This window comes from Phyllobates terribilis, unplaced genomic scaffold (assembly GCF_046119375.1).
Source record: "Phyllobates terribilis strain yellow unplaced genomic scaffold, ASM4611937v1 Scaffold_3__8_contigs__length_932513732, whole genome shotgun sequence".
NCBI classification, from domain to species: Eukaryota; Metazoa; Chordata; class Amphibia; order Anura; family Dendrobatidae; genus Phyllobates; species Phyllobates terribilis.
In genome coordinates this window covers 878682915-878698206 of record NW_027362763.1, presented here as the reverse complement: position 1 = coordinate 878698206, position 15292 = coordinate 878682915, and the positions used below count along the sequence as shown (strand labels likewise).

At 42.8% G+C, this 15292-nt stretch overlaps 1 protein-coding gene across 6 annotated transcripts in view; it reads left to right on the top strand.

Moving 5' to 3' along the window:
- UTRN (utrophin) overlaps positions 1-15292 on the top strand; it is a 768906-nt gene that overhangs the window by 586773 nt on the left and 166841 nt on the right. For all 6 annotated transcript variants that reach the window (XM_073672652.1, XM_073672651.1, XM_073672650.1 and 3 more), the window contains 2 exons: positions 6554-6700; positions 13842-13920. In XM_073672652.1, coding sequence (XP_073528753.1) covers positions 6554-6700; positions 13842-13920 — 226 coding nt within the window. The remainder of the gene's footprint in view (positions 1-6553; positions 6701-13841; positions 13921-15292) is intronic.

The following is a 15292-nucleotide window of genomic DNA, read 5'->3' as shown; positions in this document are numbered from 1 at the left end:
TCTCCGGTTTCCACCCATACTACAAAGATATACTGATAAAGAAAAAAGGTTGTGAGCCTCAATGGGGACAGTGATGACTGTAGAAGGTTGTGGAATATATGGTGATATATAAGTAAGCAAAATAATAATAAAATAGTTATGAGGAAATAGGACTAGCGATTCTGCGCACACAGGAGCTGTGCATGCGCGATCAACACCGGGTGTTCAGCGAATCTGACAGCTGACACCCGGCTCTCACAGCCAGGAGTGGTGCCTGCATCGCTCCCAGCAGTTTAACCCCCTAATTGCTGCGGTCGATATCGGTCGCAGCATTTAGAAGGCAGGGAGGGGGCTCCCTCTCCCCTCCGATCGGTGTCATCACAAGGGGCCGATCGTTGTCATGGCAATGTCGTCATGACGACATCCGGGTCACCAGGGCTAGCAAGCTTGCTAGATGATGCGCAGTGCATGGTCTATCTAACAAGCTTGTGTCAGTGCAGCACTGAAAGTTTATAAAGCAATGCTAATGCTAGTGCTTTATAACTGCGATCAGACAGCAAAAAGTGAAAGTCCCATTGAGGGACTAAGTAAAAAGGTTTAAAAAAAGTAAGAAAAAATTGTAAAAATATATTTTTGGAAAAATCACAAAATAATAAAGAAAAATATATATACTGTATATATATTGCACCCATAAATAAATATTTTTATGGGGGAAAAAAAGGTGCACATATTCGGTATCGCCGTGTTCGGAACGACCCGACCGATAAACTGTCCCACTAGTTAACCCCTTCAGTGAACACTGTAACAAAAATGAGGCAAAAAACTATGCTTTTTCATCATACTGCTGAATAAAAAATGTAATAAAACACGACCAAAAAGACAAATGTAAATAAAAATGGTATTGCTGAAAATGGCATCTTATCCCACAAAAAACAAGCTGCCATACAGTTTCATCAGTAGAAAAATAAAAATGTTATAGCTCTCAGAATAATGCGATGCATAAATAATTATTTTTTCTAGAAAATAGTTTTTATTGTGTAAAGAAAAGCAAAACATAAAAAATGATATACCGTATTTTTCGGACCATAAGACGCACTTTTTCCCCCCCAAATTTGGGATGAAAATGGGGGGTGCGTCTAATGGTCCGAACGTAGAGCTTACCTTATAGTTGCAGTGGTGGTGGAGCGGGATCTCAGGGCCCTCCGTTCCCTCCCTCCTCCAGGAACGCTGCGGCAGCAGTAGCAGAAGAGGTGAGATGCTGCGGGCCGGTGTCTGTCTGGGGGCCGGTGAGCACGGCCATCTTTATGAAGCTGTGATCTACAGGAAAATGGCTGCTCGAGGCGGCGGATGTGCAGACTGGAAGCTCGGGCGGCCATTTTCCTGTACATCACAGCTTCAGGAAGATGGCCGCGCACACCAGAAAGCCGCGCACGCCGCTCTACAACGCCACTCACCGTGCCCCAGCCTGGCACCCCGCCAGGCACCGAACCTCAGCCAGGCTCCGGGCCTCAGCCATCTCAGCTCTTCTGCTGCAGCTGCCAGGTTTTTGAGGGAGGGAACGGAGGGCCCTTCAATCCTGCTCCACCACTACCGCAACTCCCCACTGCTGGAGCACTGGCTTCCTGAAGGACCCTGCCTCCTGTGACCCTTGCTCCACCGCCCCCCAGGTAAGATACCTATTCAGACTATAAGACGGACCCCCATCTTATAAAAAATATTTTTTTGTCTATATTCCACCCCAAAATATGGGGTGCGTCTTATGGTCCGCATCAGACTTATAGTCCGAAAAATACGGTAAATGTGGTATGCTGTAATCATACTGACCCGAAGAATAAAGTTGCCTTATCAATTTTACCACATGCGGAGTGGCATAAAAAAATAGGAATACAAAGCGATCAAAAAATGTCATGTGCCTGAAAATTGTATCAATAAAAACATCAACCCATCCCGCAAAAAGTAAGCCCTCAAATGACTCTGTCTGCAGTAATATGGAAAAATTATAGCTCTCAAAATTTGGCGATGGGTTTTTGCAAATAAAAAGTGTCTTTTAGTGTGTAACAGCAGCCAAACATAAAAAAACTACGGTATATAAATTTGGTATCGCTGTAATTGCACCGAACCGAAGGATAAAATCGTCTTATCAGTTATACTGCACGAGGAACGGCATAAAAAATAAAATCAATTCTTCACCTGCTGTTTATTTGTTCATTCTGCTTCCCAGAAGCACTTACATCGGGGTTTCCATGTAAATCTCTGAAATACGTCATTCAAATGGAACCCCGGCAGAAGATTCTCTATAATGAGGCAGATGGAGTCACTTTGGACATTGTCTGGCCTATGATCCAGCTGTGTCCATCTTTTTAAGCGTGCATAAAAGTGCCATCAGCCACAGTTTTTTGCTCCTCTGAAAAGAAGGACACCACTGAACAGAGGCCAGATGGAGTCCAGAGTAACTCTGCTGCCTCATTATAGTGAATGGATTCCCCAGGGGTTTCATCTGAATCACATCATTCAGAGATTGATATGGAAACCCCGATGTAAGTGCTCAGTGTAGAGCTCCAGATAAATGTGATCCCAAAAATTATGTAAAATGTTCCCAATAAAAGCTTCAACTCAATCCACAAAAAAAGCAAGTCCCCCTCAGGTCCGTCATCTGTTAACGGAAATATAGGGGGCTTCAACGTTACTGGTAGTGCACAAGTTCTGGAAAAGCGCTATGGCTCCTCATCCCCCAAAAGAAATCTAGTGAATTCTGTACTCCCAAATCAAAATGCCCTCCTCCCTTCTGAGCTCCACATTTAGCGTCCACGTTTAGCATTTCTGAAGCGATGAGAGCCCACCTAATTATGGGTGCATATCTCCAGAAGTTCGAGCTGGGCAAAATGTACTGGTCACTACAACGTACTGGACACTACAATGTACGGGCACTACAATAGCAGATTTGCAATTTTCACTAAGCAACATCCACAACTGTTTGTTTCTGGAAAACACCCATGGAGTCAAATCATCACTACACCTGTAGATAAATTCCCAAAGGGGTATAATTTCCAAAATGGGGTCACTTAAGGGGGATATTCTTCTATCACTTAGGGGCTCTGTATATGGAGTCTGCCAACTATTCTAGGAAAATCTGCACTCTAGGAGGTAAATAGCGCTCTGTCCCACCCGAGTCTCGCTGTGTGGCTAAGCAGTACTGTACAGCGACATATCGGGTATTTCCACGTTCCTCAGAAATTGTGTGACTAGTTTTGGTGCCATATTTACGCATTTCGCTTGTGAAAATGTAAAATATGTGGCTAAACCAAAATTTTAATGGTAAAAATTCAATTATTTTTACTTCTAATTGTATAATTTGGTGACACACCCATGGTGTCCTTATAACCACTGCACCATTAGATAAATTCATTGAGAGGTGTAGTTTGTAAAATGGGGTGAATTATGGGGGGTTCTGCTGTTCTGGCACCTCAGGGGCTCTCCCAGTGGGTCATGGCACCCGCAAACCATAATAGTAAAATCTGCACTAAATTATGGCGCTCCTTCTCTTCTGAGTTTTGCACTGTGCCTCAAAAGTAGTTCCCGAGTACATGTAGGGTATTTGCGTACTCAGAAAAAATTGCACAACAAACTGAGAGGTTCACTTTTTTCCTATTAGGCCTTATAAAAATTAAAAATTTGGGGTTAAAACAACATTTTAGCGGTAAAAATGTAATTATTTTTTCTTCACTGCCCAATGGTATAAATTTCTGTGAGGCAAATGTGGTGTTAACATGCTCACAGCACCCCTAGATGAATTCATTGAGAGGTGTAGTTTGTAAAATTACGTAACTTATGGGGGGTTTCTGCTGTTCTGGCACATTAGGGGCTCTGCCAATGTGACATGGCACCTTCAAACCATTCCAGCTAAATCTGAACTCCAATATGACGCTTTTTCCCTTCTGATCTTTGCACTGTGCCTCAAAAGTAGTTATCGACCACATATGGTGTATTGGTGTACTCAGTAGAAATTGCACAGCAAATTGTATGGTCCATTTTGCTCCTGTTATCCTTGTGAAAATGAAAAATTTGGGGCAAAACCCAAATTTTTTAGGAAAAATGTATTTAGTATTTTAACAGTTCAACGTTATAAACTTTTGTGAAGCACCTGGGGGTTCAAAGTGCTCACCACATGGCTAGATAAATTCGTTGAGGGGACTAGTTTCCAAAATGGGGTCACTTGTCTCGGTTTTACACTGTTTAGGCACATCAGGGGCTCTCCAAATCCGACATGGTATCCTCTAACAATTTCGGCCAATTTTGTGTTCAAAAAGTTGAATGGCACTCATTCCCTTCCCAGCCCTGCCGTGCATTCAAACAGTAGTTTTCCTCCACATATGGGGTATCTGCGTACTCAGGAGAAATTGTGCAACAAATTGTACAGTGCATTTTCTCCTGTCACCCTTGTGAAAATGGAAAATTTGGAGCTAAAAGAAAATTTTTGTTGGAAAAATTAGACTTTTTATTTTCATAGCTCTACGTTACAAACTTTTGTGAAGCACCTGGGGGTTCAAGGTGCTCACCACACATCTAGATACTTTCCTTGAAGGGGTCTAGTTTCCAAAATGGCATAATTTGTCGGGGGTTTCCACTGTTAAATTACATCATGGGCTCTCCATATTCGACATGGCCTCCGCTCCCGATTCCAGCCATTTTTACGTTCAAAAAGTCAAGTTTTTATTTTACTCACTTACTCATGCCATTAATTCCACAGCGCTTTACAGACATTATCAGCGCTGTCACCATTGGAGCTCACAATCTAAATTTTCTATCAGTATGTCTTTGGAAAGTGGGAGGAAACCCACGCAAACATGGGAAGAACATATAAACTCCTTGCAGATGTTGTCCTTGGTGGGATTTGAACCCAGGACCCCAGCACTGCAAGGCTGCAGTGCTAACCACTGAGCCACTGTGCTGCCCAAATAGTGCTCCTTCCCTGCTATGCATCCAAACAGTAGTTTCCCCCCACATATGGGGTATGGGCGTACTCAGGAGAAATTGCACAACAAATTTTGGGGTCCATTTTCTCCTATTACCTTTGTGAAAATAAAAAATTTGGGGCTAAAGTAAAATTTTTGTGAACAAAAGTAAATTGTTCATTTATTCCATCCACATTGCATTAATTCCTGTGAAGCATCTGATGGGTTAATAAACTTCTCGAATGTGGTTTTGAAAAGTGCAGTTTTTAGAATGGTGTCACTTTTGGGTATTTTTTGTCATATAGATCCCCCCCCAAAGTCACATTAAATGTGATGTGGTCCCTAAAAAAATGGTTTTGTAAATTTTGTTGGAAAAATGAGAAATCGCTGGTCAACTTTTAACCCTTTTAACTACCTAATAAAAAAAAATATGTTTCAAAAATTGTGCTAATGTAAAGTAGAAATGTGGGAAATGTTATTTATTAACTATTTTATGTGACATAACTCTCTGGTTTAACGGCATAAAAATTGAAAAATTTAAAATTGCAAAATTTTCACCAAATTTCCAATATTTTCACAAATAAACGCTAGTCATATAAAACAAATTTTACCACTATCATGAAGTACAATATATCACAAAAAAAATCTTAGAATCAGTGGGATCCGTTGAAGCGTTCCAGAGTTATTATAACATTAAGTGACACTGGTCAGAATTGTAAAATTTGGTCATGAAGGTGAAAACATGTTTGTGGGGTGAAGAATTTAAAGGGGTTGTACAGTCTTGTGAAAGTCTGCAGTCACTGAATCCTTGCAGCTTTAGGATTCTCTGGTATTGCTAGTGCCATTTGCATGGATGCGGTGCCAACTAGACGTGTTTAATATATGTGAATTGAGTGAGGGCAAGCATGTCTAGTCTTAATGTGGCCGGAAAAATGCAAATCACATATTTGCTGCAGTCACATGACTGCATGCAACACAGAGAATCCTGACAGCGTTTGGTGCGCTTACTGTAAGGATTCAGAAGTCTGCAGTCACTCGGACAGCTCTTTTTAAACATGCATGCACAGCTTTATTAAACATGCATGTTTTTAACTGGGAAAGCAGAGTAAACTGCTTTTAGACCTCCCCATACACCTTCATGTTTGACTTTATTGAGCATGGATATGTTTTCAATAGGGAAAACAGAATATGTTTCTGCTTATGCCCATCTTTCTCTCGCACAACATCATTATTATGCACATATATGGCTAATCAATCTTAATAAAATAAGTGGGTTAGGCTCACTTTAATCCAATGTGTATGGGGGCTTTAAATCTGCCTTTTTATAGCATATAACTGGTAGTTCTTTCATTGAAAACATCCTCTACTCGTATTGCCTATTAAGGCATATGGACAAGGTTCCCATGATTTTAGTTATGATTTTGTAAAGTATATATTTCACTCTGACATTTGATGTGTGTGAAATACTTCATTCATAATTCTTATCAATCCTTACACAGCTCTGCACACAGAAAAAGTTCCTCCTGTAAAGTCTGCACTCACCTTCCCGTGTACTCTGCGCAGGGCACCGCTTCATAGTGCTGACTGGAGTGTTAACTATTTTGTACTTTATTATTTGACAGGCATTTGGAGAAGAAATTGCACCCATCAGCTCGAAGGTGAAGACAGTAAATGATGTGGCTAGTCAGCTCTCGGCTCTAGACATTCAGCCATCTGCAAAAAACACTTGCCAGCTGGATGACCTGAACATCAGGTGGAAACTCCTACAGGTAAACCTGTCTTTACATGTAAAATAGAAATTAGACATTTTCATGGCTCTCGGCTTTTGTAAAGTTTGCATTGATATTGATGTCTTTTGTTCCACTAATTTTTTTTATAATTTATTTTAATTGTGAAGTGCTCCCTTTTTTTCCAGCCCTTATAACTAAAATGAAATCTTGAGATTGGTAAATTTTTATTTGCAGCTCAGATTTTTTTGCAGCACACACAGAAATTTCTGTACTGCTTTACTTTATTGCTGATTGGCTGCAGGGCTCATGGACATAACAACATCACACAAGCCCAAGGAGACCCAGCACCAACAACGCTGGAATAGTACCGGCACCAGCAGTGTCGGACTGGAGTGCCTGCGCCCCACAGGAGGAATTGACTCTAGGGGCCCACCCTACAACTATATGCAAATAACTGTTAGCCGATATCCACATTATAGTGGAGCGTCGACTGTAAATCACAGGTGGCTCCTGCGCATCTACTGTGCACATACTATTACTGGGATGTACAATTACAGTAATTTGCATTAAAGGGTTTCTTTGGTTAAAACAAGTTATCACCGATCCATGGGCTCCACAAAATAGGTGATAACTTATTGATCGTTTGGGTCCGATCATTGGAAAAAGCACCTATCAGAAGAATTGGGAAGTTTATCCCCATTTTAAAATGCACCAGCATGTGGAACGTCTGACCGTAGCCTCATTCATTCTCTTTGGGGCTTCCAGAAAAAAACAAGAGCAGCCACTGAGGGAATGAATGGTCATGTCGCACATGAGCTCCAGTCTAATGGGGATAAAAGCTCCACATTCTACCAATCGGTGCAGGTTCCAGCATTCCAACCCCCACTAATCAATAATTTATCACTTATCCTGTGGAGAGGTGATTGTTTTCCCCAGAGAACCCCTGTAAGTGCATCTTGTTTCAAGTATTTAATCACTAATGGAAATAAAGAATCTTCTCCTAATTAGTATCAGAGAGAACAAATGACCGCAATACACAACACAATGCACTATACCAACACCAATAGTACCACACGCAAGGGAGAAATATCGCCACACCATTACTGGACTACATATTTCCAGCATATAGCGACCAAATAATACCACATGCAAGAGAAAAATACCGCCACACCGTGACCAGACCAAATATTACCAGCATATAGTGACCAAATAATTCCACATACTAGGAAGAAATACCACCACACCATGACCAGACCATATATTACCACCACATAGTGACCGAATAATACTACATACAAGGGAGAAATACAGTAACTCCTGTGACAAGACCACATATTACCACCACATAGTGACCGAATAATACCACATACTGTACAAGGCAGAAATACCACCACACCGTGACCAGAACAGATATTAACAGCATATAGAGTCCAAATAATTCCCCATCATTGCTCTCCACCACCTCCTCCATCATTGCTCTCCCCCACCTCCTCCATCATTGCTCCCCCCCACCTCTTCCATCATTGCTTTCCCCATCCCCATCATTGCTCTCCCCCACCTTCTCCATCATTGCTCTCCCCCTCCTACTCCATCATTGCTCTCCACCACCTTCTCCATCATTGCTCTCCCCCTCCTTCTCCATCATTGCTCTCCCCCTCCTTCTCCATCATTGCTCTCCCCCACCTTCTCCATCATTGCTCTCCCCCACCTTCTCCATCATTGCTCTCCCCCACCTTCTCCATCATTGCTCTCCCCCACCTCCTCCATCATTGTCATATCTCCCCCACCTCCTCCATCACCATTGCCATGCCATATCTCCCCCACCTCCTCCATTGCCATGCCATATCTCCCCCCACCTCCTCCATCACCATGCCATTCATATCTTCCCCCTCCCCCTCATCCATCACTATTGCCATGCCATACCTCCCCCACCTCCTCCATCACCATGCCATGAATATCTCCCCCCTCATCCATCACTATTGCCATGCCATATCTGTCCCCACCTCCTCCATCACCATTGCCATGACATATCTCCCCCTCTTCCTCCATCACCATTGCCATGCCATATCTCCCTTCACTTCCTCCATCACCATTGCCTTATATCCCCCTCCTCCTCCATCACCATTGCCATGCCATATCTCCCCCCACCTCCTCCATCACCATGCCATGCATATCTCCCCTGCCTCCTACATCACCATTGCCATATCTCCGCAAACCTCCTCCATCACAATTGCTCTCCCTCATCTCCCCGCACCTTCTCCATCACTATTGCTCTCCCTCATCTCCCCAAACCTCCTCCATCACCAATGCTCTCCCTCTTCTCCCCCCACCTTCTCCATCTCCATTACTCTCTCTGATCTCCCCCCACCTCCTCCATCACCATCACTCTCCCTCATCTCCCGCAGCTCCTCCATCACCATTGCTCTCCCTCATCTCCCCCAACCTCCACCATCACCATTGCTCTCACTCATCTTCCTCCACCTCCTCCATCACCATTGTATTAGTTAAAAAACAACACTTACCCTCTCTGCTCGTTCCCCCTGCAGCATTGTCCTCTGCTTCCTGCCCAGCATCTTTCTCCCTGAAACAGGCGCACGCTGCATGATGACGTCATCAAGCAGCGCAAGCCTGTGTCAGGGAGGAAGCGCCGGGCAGGAAGCAGAGGACGGATCCCTCAGCTCCGCTACCATTTTCCTCATGTCAGCAGCGGAGCTCGAGGGGTCGCTCCCTGCCCGACGCACACTATGAGGGCAATCTGGCCATGGGCCCCTCGGAGTCTTGAGGTCCAAGAAGCTGGCCAGATTGCCCTCATCAGGCACACTGCAAGGGTCCCCCTCCACCTTCGGGCCTCGGTGCAGGTGCACCAGCGGCCATGTTAACCAGCGGGCTCCCGTGCGTCCTGCTCGAGGCCCACCGGAGAATTCTCTGGTGTCCCGATGCCCCAGTCCGACCCTGGGCACCAGTATTGAATATGAGATGTTTTTATTTTGTGAGGGAGACTATTGTAATTGAGAGGGGGTTGTCCTGAGTAGTGGACAACTCCTTTAACCTTTTTGTGCTTTTTTTTCTTTTTTTTTAGAGCAAAAGGTTGATTGTTCTGTTAAAATGTCATACGCTACTCTTAACATTTAAAGTGTGTAAATAAATGACTTTGGTGGGGACTGAAACACAATCGCACAAAAATGTTGCAACTTTTTAAAAAGTTGCAGTTAATGAATCAGACAAAAACAAAAATCACAACCATAATAGCGAACATGAAAATAAAAACAGGCGAACACATAAAGTAGACTACAAAAAGCATGAATTCAAGACTTTGCCAAAGAACTGACATAAAAGACCAAAAGCTAAAAAAATCCAGTAGCTATGAAAAACCGTAATGAATCAGGCCACCTCTCTTTTTGACGTCCGGATTAGCGGAGTTGCCTAGCAGTGGAAGTATACAGTGTGGAAAATAAGTATTTGATACACTGCCGATTATGCAAGTTTTCCCACCTATAAAGAATGGAGAGGTCTATAATTTTTATCGTAGGTACACTTCAACTGTGAGAGACAGAATCTAAAACTAAAAAACAGAAAATCACATTGTATGATTTTTAAATAATTAAATTGCATTTTATAATGGAAAAGTCTTGTAGTAATTATACCACAGGTTTTTCTACTGCATAGAATTACGATTAGCATAATTTAGTTGATATTTCTGATCAAGTCATTTAGCCCTATAGTGCTATGTGAAAAGATAAGGCGTGTTACAAGAAACTGGCTGTGCACATTGTACAGATGACATTGTATAACGCTTTTATGCTATCACGATGTGCAGGCCAGACTGGGACCTCCCTTCAGTTCCAGGAGATAATGATCAAGGCCCTAATATTTGGCAGTCAGAAAAGAGCGGGCCCCAGTACTTCCAGAACTGAAGTTGCCCGTGTTGTACCAGGGCAACATTTTCCCGGTACGATTTCTCAAACTGGAAAGAGAGGAAGGTTGCAAAAAGGTGCAAAGTGTGTTGCAGAAGGGGGATACGAAAGGACACCATTTGTCGGTGTGACACCTGCCCCGACAAACCTGGTCTGTGTAAGAAAGACCGTTTCAGAGTCTACCATTTATCCATGGACTTTTTAATTTATTTCTGACTTACACAACTCACATATACCAACCCGATGAACTCTACGCAACTCAGGTCCCAACCTATTGCACTGTACACAACTCACATATGTCAACCTGATTCACTCTACACAATGGATGTATGCCAACCTGATGCACAACTCTCGTAAGCCAATCTGATGCACTCTACGCAACTCACGTATGCCACCACATTATAAAATTCACATACCAGGAAAACACTAGATCAATTCCAATATAGGGTCACTTGTGAGGGGTTTCCACTATTTAGGCACATCAGGGATTCTCCAAACGTGACATGACGCCCGCAGACCATTCCATCAAAGTTTGCGTTCCAAAACGTCACTCCTTCCATTTCAAGCTTTGCCATGGGCTGAAACAGTAGTTTTCCCCCCATATGGGGTATCTGCCTACTCAGGAGAAATTGCACAGGTTCATTTTCTCCTGTTACCCTTGTGAAAATAAAAAAAATTGTGGCTAAAAGAACATTTGTGTGGAAAGAGATTTTTTTTATTTTCACGTGTTAACATTATAAATTTCTGTGAAGCACCAAGGAGCTCAAGGTGCTCACCACACTTTTTGATAGGTTCCTTGAGTGGTCTAGTTTCCAAAATGGGGTCCCTTGTGGAGGTTTCCACTTTTCAAGCATCTCAGGGGCTCTCCAAACACGACATGGCGTCTGCTTTCAATTCCAGCCATTTTTGCGTTCAAAATATGGGGTATCTGCGTACTCAGGAGAAATTGCACAACTAATTTTGGGATCCATTTAATTCTGTTACCCTTGTGAAAATAAAAAATATGGGGCTAAAAGAACATTTTTTGTGGAAAAAAAGTAAAATGTTAATTTTTTCATTTCACATTGCTTTAATTCCTGTGAAGCACATGAAGGGTTAATAAACTTCTTGAATGTAGTTTTGAGGACTATAATGGGTGCAGTTTTTATAATGTTGGCACTTTTGTTGTTTTTTCTGTCATACAGGCCTCCCAAAGTCACTTCAAATGTGATGTGGTCCCTAAAAAAATGATTTTGTAAATTTTGTTGAAAAAATGAGAAATCGCTGGTCAACTTTTAACCCTTTTAACTTCCTAACAAAAAAAAATTATGTTTCAAAAATTGTGCTGATGTTAAGTAGGCATGTGGGAAATGTTATTTATGAACAATTTTGTGTGACATATCTCTCTAGTTTAAAGGCATAAAAATTAAAGGGTCAAAGGGTTAAACTGACTGCCAAGTATTTCATGATTTTAGTGGTTGGTGGGGGTCAATAACCATTATCAGCCCGGTTCATCCGTGTAATCTCTTTCTAGGTACTGTATATATGATAAATGTGTATTTAAAATCCACATGTGAACTTACCACAATGTAAAATTTATGATACACAAGAGTTTTCCTTTATATATTACTTGTGCAGAGTCTAATAATTAGTTTTGTGTGACTTTATATTGTTTTAGACCTTACAGTACATATTCAATAATGCAGATCCTGACCTTGTGTGGGCTAAATTGTTTCTGTCAGCGTTCTTTCCACAGCTAGAAGCAAATTATCCCACCGGGATATGATTTTATTTTTCTTTGATACTCTCAATTTGTAATTTTTACGTATCTATCTGTTGCTCCCTGGCACCTCTGTGATACATATATTGGATGCAGTTTGTAAGCGGTGTTGTAACTCCATAAATCATGCTGCCGTTATTGAGAGCTGCAGAACTTGGCAGAAGAAAAATCTGCTTTATTGCCACCCATGCAAAATGTTGATTAAAACAAATCCAGTTTTCAGGGATGGACAGTTTGTCCCCAAAGAGATGCTGACTGCGCAGAGGACAGGGATTTCAGTTGTAAAGTCACAGGCATTTTCAAATAATAGGAAGATGGGGGAGGTGAACTAAGCAAATTTGGGACTCTATGAAGGAAACTATGACTGTGTGACAATCAACTCCAGCTAATATGACATGTATTATACAATAGACAGTTCTGTACATTCTGTATTTATTCTACAGAATTTAGACTGTCTGTTCAATCCTCTACTTAAAAAAGGGGAATTGTAGACTTTGTGGTTTTAGAGCTTATCAGAATTTAATTGACAAGATGTAACATGTCTTATAGGTGCGTCCAGCCTTAGTCTACAAGTATGCAGTCACTTTATGTCACTGCAGACTTGTGAATTCTCACATCGCGCGCATTGTGGCGTTTCTCCAGTGCCGACGCTGGGAGTAGGTGGTCATGTAACTGCAAGTATGCAATATTTTGTATACTTCCGGCCACATTCCAACTAGACTGTGTCTGATCTAGCTCAATACACTTACATTGAGCGAGGCCACGCCCATCTAGTTGGCTTGTGATTGCATGTATCCAAATCACATATTTGCAGTCACGCTACCGCTGCCGGTACTGGAGAATCCTCACAGTGAGTAATGCGCGTGATGTGAGGATTCACAAGTTTGCAGTCACAGAGTGACTGCATACTTGTAGTGTAAGCTTTCTTTAAGCTAAAACACAAGAAAGAAATCATGCAGAAAGTTAACTCTTTTGACAATGAAAGTCATTGTATTTGTAGAGTTAAGGATCGAGTCACATTGGGATATCTTACTGCATCATGGTATGTTTGTAATTTTAAGAAATGCTAAATCTCTAACTATTGTTTTATGTTTTATTTAATATATATTCCGTTTAAAATATATTCAGCAGATGGGTTAGGGTCCAGGTCACGCGACCCCCACTGATCATTCCAAAAATTGCTCTGTAGTGCGCTGATCAGCAGACAGAAGCATGGGGCTCCTACATGAGTAAGCGCACAGAGTGGCTCAATAAAAAGTTAATAAAGACTTTCTATTGAGCCTGTAAATTGCTCTGTGCGTGCGTTCATGTTGGAGCTCAATGCTTCTGTTTGCTGATGAGTGCACTGTAGAGCAGCTTTTGGGGCGACCGGTTGGGGTCTCAGCCCCGACCAACATCCATCTGCTTAGGGTGAGGCTAGATATTAAATAAAAAATAAAACAATAAGTACCCTTTAGATATATTGAATACATTGTTTGCTCATAATTTCTATTTGATGTCTTTCTAGGCAGCAGTTGAAGAACGTCTTAAACAACTTCAAGAAGCTCATCGAGATTTTGGCCCTGCATCCCAACACTTCTTGTCCAGTAAGTTACAGATGTAAATTTGACGATATATATATATATCTACAACTGATAACATTGAGCTGAAATATATACATCTACTGCTTTATTGTAATGTTCAGAATTTATCCAATAGCATCTGTAACATACCTGGCGGCGTCCTTGCATAGTGGTCCATCTCCCACTGTGCAAGAGCGCGCACTTGATTTCCAGTCCAGACTGCCACTCTGGCTTCTTTCCATACTGTCTGCTTTGCTCTGCTCTGGCTGCTTAGGGCGACGCCCGCTGAACTTCCTGTTTCTTGTAGCTGCTGCAGACACACCCCTAATGCGTCCTCAGACTATTGCTGTCTGTCACCTGGTATTTAAACCAGCTCCTCCTTGGAATCCACGCCTGAGCATCTTGTTCTGTCAGTTGGCTTCTTGTCACTGATGTGCCAGGTCCTGTCTATGTTTTCTGCCTTGCGGTATCAGTTCCCGTGTCTGAACTGTGTCCTGTCTGTGTACTCTAGCCAGCTGTCTGTCTGCCTTCCTGGAGGCTGTATTTCCAGGCCTGTCTGAACACGCTCCTAGCCTGTTCGTCTCGCCCTCTGGGGGCCGCATACCCAGACTCGCTCCTGTATTTGTTGCAGTACAGTTCCTGTCTGAACTGTCTCCTAGCTTCCTACCTGTTTTGTCTTTATGTCCTTTTGTTCCCTTTTTCTGCAGTGTCTGAACCAGCACTTGGCTTTACCTAGGCTCGTTCCTGCATTTTGTTGCAGTAACTGTTCTTGTCTGAACTGTCTCCTAGCTTCTTACCTGTTTTGTCTTTATGTCCGTTTGCTCCCTTTTTCTGTAGAGTCTGAACCTGCACCTAACTTCTACTCGTTGTCATTGTACTTCCGTTTGTGAGTTGGAGTCCTTTCGCTACTTCTTTGCAAGTACCTTGTGTGTATCTGGTTCTGCCTTTCTTTTCCAGTCTGTTCCGTGTGAACAGAGCCCTGTCCCCTTTGCTTTATCTTTGTTTACCGCTTCGGCGATTTATCTCCGTCCTGTCTTACTTACCGCTTTGGCGGTTCCTGCCTGCTCAGTCTTGTCCACCGCACTTGTGGTTTTGCTCTGCTCAGCCCTGTCCACCGCGTCTGCGGTTTTGCTCTGCTCGGCCTTGTCAACCGCGTCTGTGGTTTTGCTCTGCTCAGCCTTGTCCACCGCGTCTGCGGTTTTGCTCTGCTCAGCCTTGTCTACCGCGTCTGCGGTTTCGCTCTGCTCAGCCTTGTCTACCACGTCTGCGGTTTCGCTCTGCTCAGCCTTGTCTACCGCGTCTGCGGTTTCGCTCTGCTCAGCCTTGTCTACCGCGTCTGCGGTTTCGCTCTGCTCAACCCTGTCTACCGCGTCTGCGGTTTCGCTCTGCTCAGCCT